The 14,495-nt window shown below is 41.3% G+C and overlaps 1 protein-coding gene across 3 annotated transcripts in view; it reads left to right on the forward strand.

Annotated features, from left to right (window-relative positions):
• Positions 1–14,495, forward strand: part of LOC103188887 (DENN domain-containing protein 1A) — a 197,697-nt gene that overhangs the window by 124,058 nt on the left and 59,144 nt on the right. For all 3 annotated transcript variants that reach the window (XM_007909051.2, XM_042337821.1, XM_042337822.1), the window contains exons 11-12: positions 4,524–4,569; positions 8,359–8,460. In XM_007909051.2, coding sequence (XP_007907242.2) covers positions 4,524–4,569; positions 8,359–8,460 — 148 coding nt within the window. The remainder of the gene's footprint in view (positions 1–4,523; positions 4,570–8,358; positions 8,461–14,495) is intronic.

Here is a 14,495-nt window from a genome sequence, read left to right on the forward strand (position 1 = left end):
CTGAGAGGGAGCAGGGGGGTGGGGAAAAGAAGGAGGGCAAGGGGTACCCCGCAGGTGACCGGGCGGGGGCAAGATGAAAAACCATTGGCCGAGATGAAATAGAGGCGGTTGATTAAGTTGGACTCAAACCATGTGAGTGCGGTCCCACTAAAGTGGATGAGGGAGGAGAGGTGATGGAGGAGGCTGACGTGGTCGACTGTGTCGAACTCAGTGGAGAGGTCCAGGAGGACGAGGAGACCCAATGAGTCCTGGTCACAGAGAGAGAGGATGTCATTTGTTACTTTGACGAGCGCTGTCTGGTTTGGATGCACTTAAGCATGTGGCTGACACCCGGCTCACCAAAAGAAATGCACAAGTATTGAGTTGGATACTTTTTTGCCAATTTGCTTTAATTCCATTGGGAAGCACCTCGTGAGGGCAGCCTTCTTCACTGGTGTGACTGCCACGATGCCACTTCTCGCATTGGACTCCGAATTCAAGGGGAACAATAATACAGCATCTAGCCTCATATTTACTCCTGCAACCTCTGAAACGTCATTAAATCAGTTGCCAGCAGGGATAACTGGAGTTTTAACTGAAGTGATAGGGGCTTGAAACATTTAAATAGAAGGAGACTGTTCCCTATGGATGATTTAAATGTTAAATACACAGCCGTCTCAGCAATACATGGAATGTGATGTGAAAACTATTATCTCCTGTTGAAATCAGCCTTCAATTTACTCACTGCTCAGGAAGGGCAGGTTCTATTCATTCTCACTGCCAGCAGGTGCCCTATCTTTGCATAATAGGCTTCATATATGTAATTAACACATAAGGGTTGTGGCTGCCAGCTTCCTTTCAGGTGCATGCTGGTAGGAGTTCCAGGGACACTGCTGCAAGCCACGAGAGCCTTTGCTTTGGGACCAGAAATTATTGCATTCATTGACTTTCCGACAAAGGCATTCTGGAGAGGGTAAAGCATTAAACCCTGCTGCTGGCAGCCCAGGTGCGCTTTGGACAAAACAAACACATGGGTTTTGCTCAAAGTAAAGGAAGATGTGCTCACCGTGATTGACCCTTGTGTTTGTTTACTTTGGGAGGAATAAAGCCAACCACTCCTCGATGTACCTTTAAAGTAACCGTCTGATCACGCGGTGAGAGTTTTATTAAGAACACACCGATTTGAGATGAACAAACTGACTGATTGATGTAGTGTGACATGACCCCATTTAGAATTTGTAAGACACAGACTATGTTTGTCTGAATAAATTAATTTAGGAGCAATTTTATCACCTGTGTTTTCTAAAAATAAACCACAGCTGCTTTTACATCAACAAAATTCTGCAATTTCTACCAAAAGAGCAGGTTTCCCCCCTAAGCCCATTACAACCACTGTTGTTAATTACATTTATTTAATAAGGTAATCTGTTAAAATTGAGAGTGTATTTTTTTGCCACCCATTAATGTGCAGCTAAGAGATTGACCTTTACAGAACTGACTTTTACAATCATCTCAGCAAAACCTTCTTTACACAACAGCGAGGCTTTAATTAAGATGCGACTTTGACAGAATTTATTTTGCTTCTAGCACGTTCATGTGAAGTGTACAGATTCGAATGGAGCTGAGTTTTATATTGTTAGTAATTGATCGTTGTTATGGCACATTCTTTCATCAAGTATAATTGTGTCTTTGCTGTGCACAAATACACAGTCACTACACATTACTGAAAACTTTGAAGCTCTCTAAGATGTTTTGAAGTTAATGTTGTTCCTTCTGTGGGTGTAGATAGATATTTGACTTGTCACCAGTGACTAGCAAAGTTCAGTGGTTGGTTTGACTTGACTTAACCTAATACTGCCCTAACTTGCTTTGATGTCATCCAAGCTTAATGTTGCAAAAACAAACCCAGTCAGTGCACTCTGAACGTAGGTTTGGATCATACAGCATACAGAGAAGCTTTCCTGGACTGTTGTTTGAAAAGGAAGAGAGGGTAACCCTGTCCTGTGAGTTCAAAAGGGAAGTGTCTGTAAGAGACATTTATATATTTTAATACATCTGATAGTTGTTGTCCAGGGTGCAGTTGTAGACTCTGCTGATGGGATCTGAATGGGGAGAGTTGTCCACAGTCAACCGTTGCCCATTAGAACTTCATGACGTGATGTGGAGAACTCTGAGAGAAGCCTAGCGCTGGTCTGTTCATATTGACCTGTTTCCTGAAGGGCTTCCTCCTGTCATGGTTTGGTTCCCAGCCCCACCCCGATTATGTTGTTGATGGTTTTACCGCAGCCAGAATAACTGTAAAACTGAAGGTCCAATTATACGTGTGGACAGTTATTTACAGTTTCTAACTATGTAGCTTGTGCTGGTATACAGCGGAGCTCATTACTGTATTAAGGGCAGTGTATAGACTGCCTCATTTTTTCCCTATTAATGAGTTGTGATTTGGATTGCCCTCAGTTTCAATAAGAGGAAAGTAAGAGAGACTAAAGAGGTCCCGGAGAGAATTGCTCGCATTATTCAGGTACCCACAAGGTGTATGTCCCCGGGTGTCATAGTGACAGTGAAATCCCAGCTCCTCTGTATTTATTAAACCTTTATTTAAACTTCCCCAGTTTGTTTGTCATCTGAATGGAGTGTGCCTGACATCTTAGCGAGAAGTTTTGTTTTTATTGCTGAATTTCCAGGGTAATTTTGGAGATTGAAAGGAAGATGTGATTGTGGTAATTAAGCTGGAAAACTCTTGAGTTTTCAGTATAAGGTGTGACAGTTTTTGCTCCCCTCTCGCTCTGTTTCTAGCATGTTAAAAATTGCCAAGTTTTCTCAGATGAAGCTACCTTCCTGTTCCTCTGCAGTTCAATGACCAGAGTTCCACAGACAAGCCGTTCACAGTCTCGAGACTTCCTGCAGTGGTCAGGGCCTTGCACTTCTGACATTGAGCTGTCATTTTCCTGAATCTGCTTAATTAAAAACATGTTCGTTTGATGTTAGCTGGAAAGGATTTAGACTGTAAGAGCATTTTCCTCAATTATGTGTGAATATTCCTGTGGATAGCAGCTCAAACACATATATGAACTCTTATAACACACAAAAAGTAAACGCACTTCATGTCAAGAAACCATAGGGTGAGACTTTTGTGCTGCTTAATGTTCTCTGCCAGCTTCAAATTAATTATTGCAGATTGTTTTTTTTGTGTGCACAGCTTTTGAAATGATTTGCTGTTCTTTTTGTGACAGGGATTGAAAGTAAAATTTGTGATAAAATGAGAGTGATACTTCAGATAAATCTGCTTTTTACATTTGATTTCATCCAAAATTCATCAACGTTTATAATTTTCCTGGGGAAAAATTGGCATAACAAGAAAGGGCACTTTCCATTTAGTTCTGTAGTCCATACGCAAAATACGTTGTCTTTTGCAGTACATTTTACTGAAATAAACCAACTTGAACCAACCCAGCTAGAACACTTTAGTTCTCAATACTCTTCTCTGCTGCTGGTATAAAATCTGTAAAATCTTCATTCGAATCTAAAAAATGCTGCATGAATTAACATCTTTCCTGTATCAGCTATTTAAACGTTAAACGTGTAAATGGCTTTAGAATATTTTGTTGGTGAAATACTTTGTGTCCAGAGTAGAAAATATTTTATTGCGTAAAGACAGCTTTGTGACATCGGAATGCAAACAAACTGCCTGGTTCAGTGTTTTTTTTTAAAAATTCAAAAAAGATATATTTCAGTGCTTAAGAGTTACTATTTAATTAAACTGTTTACACTATTGGGTTATAAATAGCAGTGTTAAATTAATTAGGGAATTAGTTAAGCACTTAAAGGGTAAAGACTTGAAAGGGAAACAGGATTAATATGTAGATTGGGATGTTCTGTAAATATCCCAGAGTTTTAAATGGAGTGTTTAATTTTGTGGAAATGATGACTGTTAGAGTTTGTGAAGCAAACTCCGGAGGCTCTCGTACATTGTGGAGCCAGTAAGATCCTCAGTTGGTTTTGAACTCACTTTTGAACACCCATTTGCAGTGGCACCATGTATTGGGACAACTGTGATTCCCCGAGCTAGCCTAGACCCGCGATTATGTAGTTGATGATTTCTTGACATATTTATAGTGTTATTTCAACTGATTTATTGATTACAATAGTCATCTGTACTGTTGAATTGGATGATCTATATGAATCATCATATTTGGTAAAGCATTTTTGAGTTCAAGTTTGCTTTTATGTGAAAGCCTCTGTATCAGCTTATTGCTGTGATGGCCAGGTGGGTGGGTGTTCAGGAAGAAGGAGATCAGATGGGCCAAAGGCTCTTCTTCATCCAAACCAATCTTGTGATCTGAATTTCACAGTCCTGCTCTATGTAAGATGGATGTATAATTATTGTTTCCAGGAACTTTGTCTTTATAGTTCACCTAAAAATACTCCAGTGTCTACTCCCTATAGTGAATCCTATAAGGCACTTTGATATGTCCTCCCCATGTTAATGGTTGACATGTTTTTGCATGAAAATAATTGTGATGAATTTTGTTTTCTGTTTGCAGTGCCCCAATGCCCTACCTCATAGGAGTACATTCAAGTTTAATGGAGGTACGTCTATTCTCCTTCAACACAGATTACATGCGTTTTCTATATTATTATAAAAGCTTGCGATTAGTTCATTATTTCAAATAATGTTCTTGAAGCCCAGGTATTGATTTCTTCCAACAAAAGAAAAGAATATTTAAAAAATATTTTTAAAAAATACAGTAATAAATTGGTCACTTCAATCCATGACTGTTTGTGGGACCCTGCTTTGCTCAATTGGCTGCTGCGTTTCACCCACAAATATACAGTCAATTCACTTTACAGTATATTCTGTGAAGCGCATTGAGAAGTTTAGAAGACTTGAACAGCGCTATATCAAATGCAAGGATTATTTTCATATTTATAAATCCATTTCGATTTTTTAAGTATGATTTTTTTCCACATCAGAGTAAGTATTTAGGTGCTCAGAGAGTTCTGACTGGGACAGTGCTCGGCTGGATTGCTTATGCAGCCTGCATATTGGTTTGAGTAGAAACTCTCTGCGGTTCATTAAAACCTACTGAATCACTGCAGTGAATGCCTGTTATTGTTCTGCAGTTTCCAAATTTGGATTTACTTCAGGTGGGAAAGAACTGTATTGTGGAGTCTCTATTAAGCTCTCTTTTTTTCCACTTGTTTATGAAAGCAAAATAATTCTGCACATCTTACCAGTATCATTTTAGCCAAAGTACCATACTCTGTTCTGCACTCCCCTCATGTGCTCTTGTGCCTTTGTCATTCTAAGATCATAAGATTAGCAATCAGGGTCTTCCCAAACCTTCATTAATGCATCTAGAATCGACTAAAACGCTGTTCAAAGCCACATTGTGGGCCAAACTTTAAAGAGATGAGTTGAGTACCCTTCATATCCTCTTGAAAATATATTTTTGTAGATCTAAGAGCATGCAATTTAGCTCCGGGCAATGTTTTTCTTTGCTTATATTACAAACTGGAAAGAGCTATTTAATCAGCCAGTTTCTGCGAAGCAAAATATTACTAAGACGTGCTTTGTTTGGATAAGTCTGCTGCATCACTTTATTGTGGAGCCCTGTTCATCTTTTAATGGTCAGAACTAATAATTTTGTCCATAGAAGGCAGACTTGTTTTCTCTATATGATTTGAAGAGAAGAAATATTGCATGTAAATAAGTAAGTTTTTAGCTACTGTACATCATCCAGAAGGCAGATAACCATCTTTATGGAACCATAGACGATAACAGCGCAGCTCATTGTGTCTGTGCTGGCTCTTTTAAAGAGCAGTCCATTCAGTTCCATTAACCTGCTCTTACCTCTGTTGTTTATTTCCACACCTGGAGGTGGAGGTGTGTAATGCAGGTTACAGTGACCAGCTCTTCTTGGGACGTCCGTCCGATGTGAAAGGTGCTGTGTAAATGTAGTTTTGTGCTTTGCAGACATGACAGTAAAATAGCTTTCTAATGGGATGTTGCTAGGCGCAAAATTGGCTTCAAAGGTGGCCCACAAATACACGGTCACTACACTTCACTGTTGGGGACCTTTACCTTGCTAATATCAAAGTTCTGAAGGTTCCATCAGTGTTGTGTTGGGGGGGAGGGTTGTGTTGGGGGGGCGTCTCCACTGGCTCCTGCTGCAGCCTGTCATCTCAGGGCCGGTGTTGGGTTTGGCTGTGATGCCTTGCCTTCCCTGGGATTAGAAGGGGAAACTACGACAGGGACATTGCTTGGATATCCGTAAAGCCAATCGAGTTGGTTTCTGATCTTTGTCCTTCAGCTTGCTGTAGCTGTTTATGATCATGATGGTGAAACGCTGACCACGTGACGAATGAACAGAACTAAAGCAACAGGAGCCTCGATGCCTCCCAGAGCAGACTTTCACGTTCATCTATACTTTTGGAACTTTTTGTGGTTGCTAATATTCCCAATTGGCCACTTGGTTTATGTGCAGTAGCGGCTGTGTTACATGCACCATATATACTGTATAGCCCTTAATCGTTTCACCTTAGTCTAGTGATGATGCTTCTGGGTACGCAAAAAATCAGCAGGAAATGTTCAATTTAAAAATAAGCGACAGAAAATGCCCCTTCACTGGGCCATCAAAGGGGAACTTGTTGGAGGTCTGTCAAGTCAGTGGAGTTAGTTTCAGATCTTTACCAGTCAGTTTCTTGCAGCTGTTTATGATAATATCCCCCTCAAATCACCTGCTTAGGATCAGGGCTGCCGAGAGCTCTCGGTAACAATTGGGTAAGAAAGTGGACGATGCACAGGAGGGGGTGGGGCCCACATGCTGGGCCAGGATCAAACGGTTTAAAGGTCAGAGGACATGTCTCGCTTAACCATATCTCTCTGTGGAATAGCTGCTTCAGATTGTAAATCTGAGGGAGATTTCATTAAATCCTTCTGTCTGCTCCTGGGGCACGAAATCATAAAAGTTTATATCATTAGCTTGTTCCTGCTTCTGGTAGCCAGATTGACACATCGGTCGGTGTCTGAGCAAAACATGATCCGGTCTTGCAGGAAAGAAACTACACAAATCGCTTGAAACATAATAATAATCCTTGCATTTGATATAGCGCCTTATCACGTCTTTGAGACGTCTCAAAGCGCTTCACAGAATATACTGTAAAGTGAATTGACTGTAGTTTGTGGGCGAAACGTGGCAGTCAATTGCGCACAGACAGTGTCCCACAAACAGTCATGGATTGAATGACCAAATTATTCTTATTATTTAACATTCAGTGGCAACAGTCATTGAAACAGAAGGTTAGAAACTCCAGAAGTTGGAAAAACCACCCCAAAAAAAGTAATTTTGAATGATCTGTTTTGTTGACTTTGAGGAGTGAAATTGTGTCTGAAATGTTCTTTTCCTTTAGGTTTTTGTTTGTGAAGCTTCCAAGTCTTCTCTGACTTCAAAGGTCTAAAGGATATGTTAGTCTGTATTTGTCTTGAAACGTGGACAGCCACCCCAGCAAGGGACAGCCGGTAGCAGTGCAGTGCAGTCCAATCTTAAGGAGGGATTTATAAAGACATACCATCAAGACAAATAGTCCTAACTGCTTTCCACTTAATAGCCTGGCGAATAAGGCCCCCTGTAGTTTGTTTGAAAAGTTAATGCATTTTAACTGCTGGTGTCATTTTGAAAATTCAAAGCGCTGTTGGCTCGGGGAGTGCAGCCCTTCCTGATTAAGCCTGTGAGTCTCAGTAAGCCACATTTATCAATGTAATAAACAATGTGTTCAGCAGTAGCCTGGCTGCAAATCTGGATCTCTGATCACACGCTCCATGTTAGATACACAGCTCACGCACGTGTGATTCACAGGAGCAAACCACAGCTCTGTCTGTTTTCCAGTTACAGTAGTGTTAAGCTCTGCTATCTACTGCCTTAACTTCTGGAACTGGCAGTTCTCAATAGAAATGTCCACAGAGTAACATGAAAGCAATAATGTCAGTGACTTTCCACTACAAACATTTCTGAATGGCAGAAGTTAAGGGTTACGGTTTGTGACCATGTTTCCGGCAAATGACATGTTTGCTATCAGGATGATGCATGTTAATACTCTGGATTCCTGAACAGGACCTAATTAATGTTCTTCTAAGCTAACTTGGTACCTTATTCACATTGCTCATTTTTATGTTAATGGTCTCTTAAATCTTTGGCTGGTATCAATAAACCATCTGAAGAACGGTGTTGTCTTACTGCAAGTCTTACTGTTTCAAGGTAAACGTACAAGGAAACTTATAGGGATTCAAGTATTGTTTGTTTTAGTCATATTGTGGGCTTCTAAATGTCATTAATATTAATACTAACAGAAATTGCTCTTGTCCTTTTTGTGCAACAGAAAGTCCGGAATATGGCCTTAGAAGATGTGGTGATACTAAACGTTGACAATAATACATTGGAAACACCGTTTGATGATCTTCAAAGCCTTCCTAATGATGTGGTTAGTGTTACACAGCTCTCATATCGTCACACTTTTATTACTTGAATCAAAATTCATTACAGCAATTTGATTTGAAGCCTCTTTTCCGTTATTGCTGAGTTTTACAGCTTTGTCACAACGTAGCTCGAGCTCAAAAAGTGCTTTTGTGTTGCTAAAATAAGGGGCAGGATTGCAGGAAAACAAAGTGTAACTGCTTCCAACGCTCTCTGCCAACCTCTTCAGGTCCAATCTGAGTGCGTCTGTCTTACTGGAGTAGGCATGATTGTGCAGATTCTCCTTCATTTAAAGTCCATTAATACCATTGTTCTGATCAAATGCATTCATTCTGTTATTATTTGCTCTAGCCATCACCTTTGCTGTACCTGCACACTGTTTTTTCTCTCTCTCCCACTTCTTTCCTCCCAGTTCTTTGACATTTGTAAACAATGAAGTGGTATTGCGAGCTGAATGCTTTTTGCTTGGCAAGAAAGAGATGCAACCAATTTGCCTTGTACCACGTCTGCGCCACCTGCCATTGGAGTATTTTTAATTAATAGATCAAAGGGAAGGGACTGAGGTGGTAAAGTGTGTCGGGCCGCGAAAAGACAGTGGCGTACTTTGATCTAAACAAAGTTATGTTATAAAGAAAAAAAATCTTTCTCCCAGTGCTTTGTGATCGATGTCCCCGTGCATTTTACGTGTTTAATGTTATGATTTTTAAGTTGGGTGAAGGCTGCAATAGTTTTATTGTATTGTCTAAAGAAAATGTCCCTTTTGATGTAGAATGCTGCTTTTAAAATTACAGCAGATAAATGAGTGGGTACACACAGCCCGGCTCTGTTGTGTTTTGTTAAAAGGTGACATTGCTCCCATCATTGCTGTATGTGGCATCTAAATGTTCGACATATTTTGCCGCATGCCGGGTCTTTATTTTACCAATCTGCTTACCATCTGTTTGAAGTATTATCCTGCTTTTGCAAGCGAGCAAGTGCCCGTGATGCCGACAGCATTTTTGGGTTTGTTGCGATAAAAGCAATTTGACATTAACAGACATGAAAGTACATATTGCTCACAAACATTCTCCCCACGGGCCTGATTGTGCACTCATTGCATTCTACAATTTGGCACAGCGATTGGGAAATTTTAATTACACAGTAACAACTGTTCTGTTTCAATAGGAACAGCTTAACCCTTTCAGCGACCCATGTTCTTCACACTGTGACCAGCTCATGGGATTAGCCAGCATGGGGTGAAACATTGCTCTTGTCACAGAGTGTAGTGACATTGATGATGTGCATTAACAGGCGCCCGATACGGTTTGTGCACATCATCAATGACGCTACACTTTGCCACATCAGGAAGTCGTCACCAGAGCTTTCCATAGATTACAGCTGCCAGGAAAAATGATCGATCGTTGTCTGATACGGATTTAGAAAATTATTCCCAATCACTTCATTGCTAAAAACTAGTAACGAGTAACTGTGCGTGGGAATTTTGCCAGCGCTCTCAGTGCAGAGAGATTCGTTCGGACTAGTAAAAATAAAGTCACGTTAGACAGAATAATAATAATCCTTGCATCTGATATAGTGCCTTATCAGGTCTTCGAGACGTCTCAAAGCGCTTCACAAAATATACTGTAAAGTGAATTGACTGTAGAAGGTTATTCATAGAGTCATAAGATTTTACAGCACAGAAGGAGGCCATTCTGCCCATTCGTGTCGGTGACGGCTCTTTGAAAAGAGCTTCCAATTCAATCCCACTCCCCCACTCTCTCCCCATAGCCCTGATCAACCCCACTCCCCCCGCTCTCTCCCCATAGCCCTGCAAACTTGTCCTCCCCAAATAATTATCTACTTCTCTCTTAAAAGTTGTTATCGAATCGACTTCCACCAACCTTTCAGGCAATGCATTCCAGATCCCAACAACTTGCTGTGTGAAAAAATTCTCCTCACCTCCCCTCTGTTTCTTTTAACAACTACTTTAAATCAGTATCCTCGGGTTACCGACCCACCCGCCAGAGGAAATAGTTTCTCCTTGTTCACCTGATCGAATCCCCTCATCATTTTGAAAACTTTTATTAAGTCTCCTCTTAACCTTCTCTGCTCCAAGGAGAATAATCCAGCTTCTCTAGCCTCCTGATAACTGAAGTCCCTATTGTGGATGACCTGTTAAAACCTGGGGTGTGCGGATAGCTGTGCTGGGGTGAGTTACCGTGAGCTGAGATACCCAGGGATTCACACTTGGCTCCTCAGACGGTGATCCCCACCAGCACCGAGTTCATAGGAGATGACTGGACTCTGCACACTCTTCAGCTTTCAAACAATAACATCCTGCAAATTTAAATGGATTGCTTTTAGTAATGAGCTCCCAAGATTTTATTTATCCTTTATTGATGATTGGCTTTTCTGCTGTTTGAAATGTGCTTGTGTCATATTACACACAGAGCGGTGCAGCAGTCAGGGTCCTGTTGGAGCAGTCATTTTTTTATTTTCTAATTATGTATTAAAATTACATCTAATCTTGTTTATACTTGTAGTGGCACACAGATGGTAGCTTTCACTAATTACACGGGAGATGGTGATGCCCAAAGCAAAATATTATCTAACACTATCAAGCAGCTCTTTGTCCACAGTTAAACATCATATGCGCTGGTGTAAGTGCTATATAATTGTACCGAGTATACTAGATCTAGGGTGAATTAGTATTAGACTCTCAATTCACTTTCACTTTCTAACACTGATATTATGTTATAACTATATTAAACCCGCTCCAGGCTCCGTGTCCCTATCACCCCCACCCTCGCCTAGCTCCACTGCCCCCCCCCCATCCCCAGAGGATAGAGTTCAAAATCCTCACCTTCAAGGCTCTCCATGGGCTTGCCCCGTTCTATCTCTGTGACCTGTTGACCCCGTATCAACCTGTCCGCTCCCTCCTCTCAGCAGGCTCTGGCCTGCTCCAGGTCCCCAGCCCGTCCCGCTCCACCATTGACGGTCGAGCCTTCAGCCTCTTTGCCCCCACCCTCTGGACCTACATCCCACAGTCCCGTCGCCTCACTCCCTCCCTTGCCTCCTTCAAGGCCCCTCTCAAGAACCTCCTCTTTGACCGCATCTTTGGCCACCCTCCTACCCCGACCCGATGGGACGTCTTCCCAACATGAAAGGTGCTGTACAAATGTAAAATAGCTACTTTCTGAAGTTTTTTTTAAAAGGTTATGAAAAATTATTGTTTGTTCCCATTGTTTGTGAGCACAAATAATATGTCATTCAAAATCCAATACAAGTGTAATCCCTGGGATGTGGAAATTAGGAAAGTTGAGGGTATAGGCTCATGGGACAATAAATCCTACAGGATCCGTGAACTTTCTCCAAGGCACCAAAAGATACCAGGGATGAGATGTGTGAAGCACTGACTGACCTTTTGAGAAAATCAATCAGCACTTGGCGAGGGTTCGACAGTCTGGAACCCAGCTAATGTTCTCTTTTTCCAGAGCAGCGATAGAGCCAAACCTGCCAACAAGCAGCAGCCAATATGTGGTCCAGATAACTGAAGGTGATGGCTGATGACTTTTGACCCTTACAGGATATGAGCCGTAGGCAGCATCCTGTGAGTTGGCCGTTTATTTGATAAATAAATATGTAGGTATAGAATACAGCTGCCTATTATCATTTCCTTTCTGTTTCTTCCTGCTATGTTTTAACTTTAAATGAGGGCTTTTACCTATTCTTAGAAATCAACTCAACCTCCCTGTGTTGAGTTTCCTTACTCCACGCCATCCCTCAAAAAAAACCAATAATAAATTGATCTTTTCAATCCACGATTGTTTGTGGGACGCTGCTGTGCGCAATTGGCTGCCGCATTTCACCCACAAATGTACAGTCAATTCACTTTACAGTCTATTCTGTGAAACACTTTGAGACGTCTAGAAGACGTGAAAAGTTCTATATCAAATTCAATGATTATTATTATTATTAAACTGCTCTTGTTTCTGCTAAAATAATACTAATTTTGTCACTCACTCCACGACTGTTTGTGGAACACTGCTGTGTACAATTGACTGCCACATTTCGCCCAAAAATACACAGTCACTTCATATTACAGTATATTCTGTGAAGTACTTTAAGACGTCTCGAAGACGCGATAACAAGCTTTATCAAATGCGAGGATTATTATTATTATTTACTGTTACTGAAGTGGTGCATTTTGGAGTTCTTCAGGTTAAATGTTTGTGTGTTTACATTGTTTGCATGGTCACACACAGTCTCTATGCCTGCTCTGGTCAAAAGGCTAAGGACCTACTTCCGAATAAGACACAATAGGCACAATTGTGACACCGTGGCACCGATTTTATAGGTGTTTCCCCTTCCTGCAGTAGATCACATGTCGTGGGAATTGCACATGAAGATTGCCCTTATTTCAAAGGATAAGGAGGAGATGCCTATAGAAGACAATCCAGTAGCCTGTAGCAACTCTTGCCTATCTCTGCAGCTGAAAGGATGTGTGCTCGAGTGCTGCAAGTGGGCCAACCCTTTAGCTTTCCCTCTCTCCAGAAAGTTGCCTCATGTTTACTCAGCACGTGGCTCACCCCTACGGAGTGTCAAACCTGCCTTCTTGTACAGTGATGTTATGTCTCATTGCTCATAGGAACCCGGTTGTTAGTCGATTGGTGGATCGAATTTCCACAGGTTATAATACTTTCAAAAAATAATAATAATAAATTGGTCACTTCAATCCCTGACTTTTTGTGGGACGCTGCAGTGCGCAATTGGCTGCTGCGTTCCGCACACAGTCAATTCACTTTACACTGTATTCTGTGAAGGGCTTTGAGACGTCTCGAAGATGTGATAAGGCGCTGTATCCAATGCAAGGATTACTATTATATTACTATTGCTACTTCTCCACTGAAGTTCAAGGTGAGGTGGTCTTCAGTCATGTTGCAGGCAACATTGAAACCCAGAAGCAGCTTTATCAGTCATAATGTAAAATGACAGATGTGCATTTGCAGCTTGATAACTGTCTGAACTGGTACAACAGGTTATATTCTGCACAGTAACCTGAATAGAAGTAGCATATGGGACGGATAAAGCTAATGCCTGTTTCTGTGTCTCAATGTTGACTTGTTTAGTGGTCCAGTGTTGAGCTGAACTACAGGAAACTCCTCATGAAAATCCCTAAAGAATTCTTAGAACCTCGTTTCCTAATTTAGATTTTATACAAGCCTCATTTACAGATTTCCTGGCCACTAGTGAAAAGCAGATTTGGCTTTGCCCTTTGGCATTCGCAAGTGAATTCTCATTATCTTTGTCACAAGAAAGTACACTTAAATTATTAAGTCCTTAAGTGGCAATAAAACTGAACTCAGTGCATTACTATTATAAGGGTTTGTTTTTAAAAACCTGATCCCCCTCCCTTTCCCCCATTGATGTTGTAGTTTTACTCAGCAGGTTTACATACTGTAGAAGGTTTGGAAACCCAGTGAGCCGGAGCATAGGAGGCAGCCATGTGAAATTCTCAATGAAAACTGGAAATGAAGCAGCGAGTGGAATATGTTCATCTTTTAGGAATCGATGCGATACAATCCATTAACATTCCTCAGTTTAATCGAAAGCAGATGTTCCATTTGGTCCTATCTACAAACTCGAGATTATAAAAACGTCATCAGAGAAATGTCACTCCCCCCGCTCACCCGCCCGCCCTCTTTGGCAAGCCTTGTTTTCTCTGGGTTGCTCTGTGATGGTTATCTCTGACGAATGTTAGATACGGTTATTGATACCATCTCATGACAATGTGACACGCAAGTTGGGCAGTTTCAGAGTAAATGTCTTACAGGCCTATAGAAGGAACCGCTTGTCGGAACGGCTCTGCAGCGCCGATTTTATTTGGTCGTGCGGTCAGTTTGAATAAATGATCTCTACGCAAACACATGCATCATTAAAATGGAGCTGTCAGACACGGTTTGGTTAACTGGTAGGCAAGTCAGAAGCATGTTTGGATGTGTGGCTTTGTGGACTGAAATTGTAGCTAGGTCATGCTATCTTTACTGGTTAAACCCTCTTGGC

Source organism: Callorhinchus milii, unplaced genomic scaffold, assembly GCF_018977255.1.
Source record: "Callorhinchus milii isolate IMCB2004 unplaced genomic scaffold, IMCB_Cmil_1.0 Scaffold8, whole genome shotgun sequence".
NCBI lineage: Eukaryota > Metazoa > Chordata > Chondrichthyes > Chimaeriformes > Callorhinchidae > Callorhinchus > Callorhinchus milii.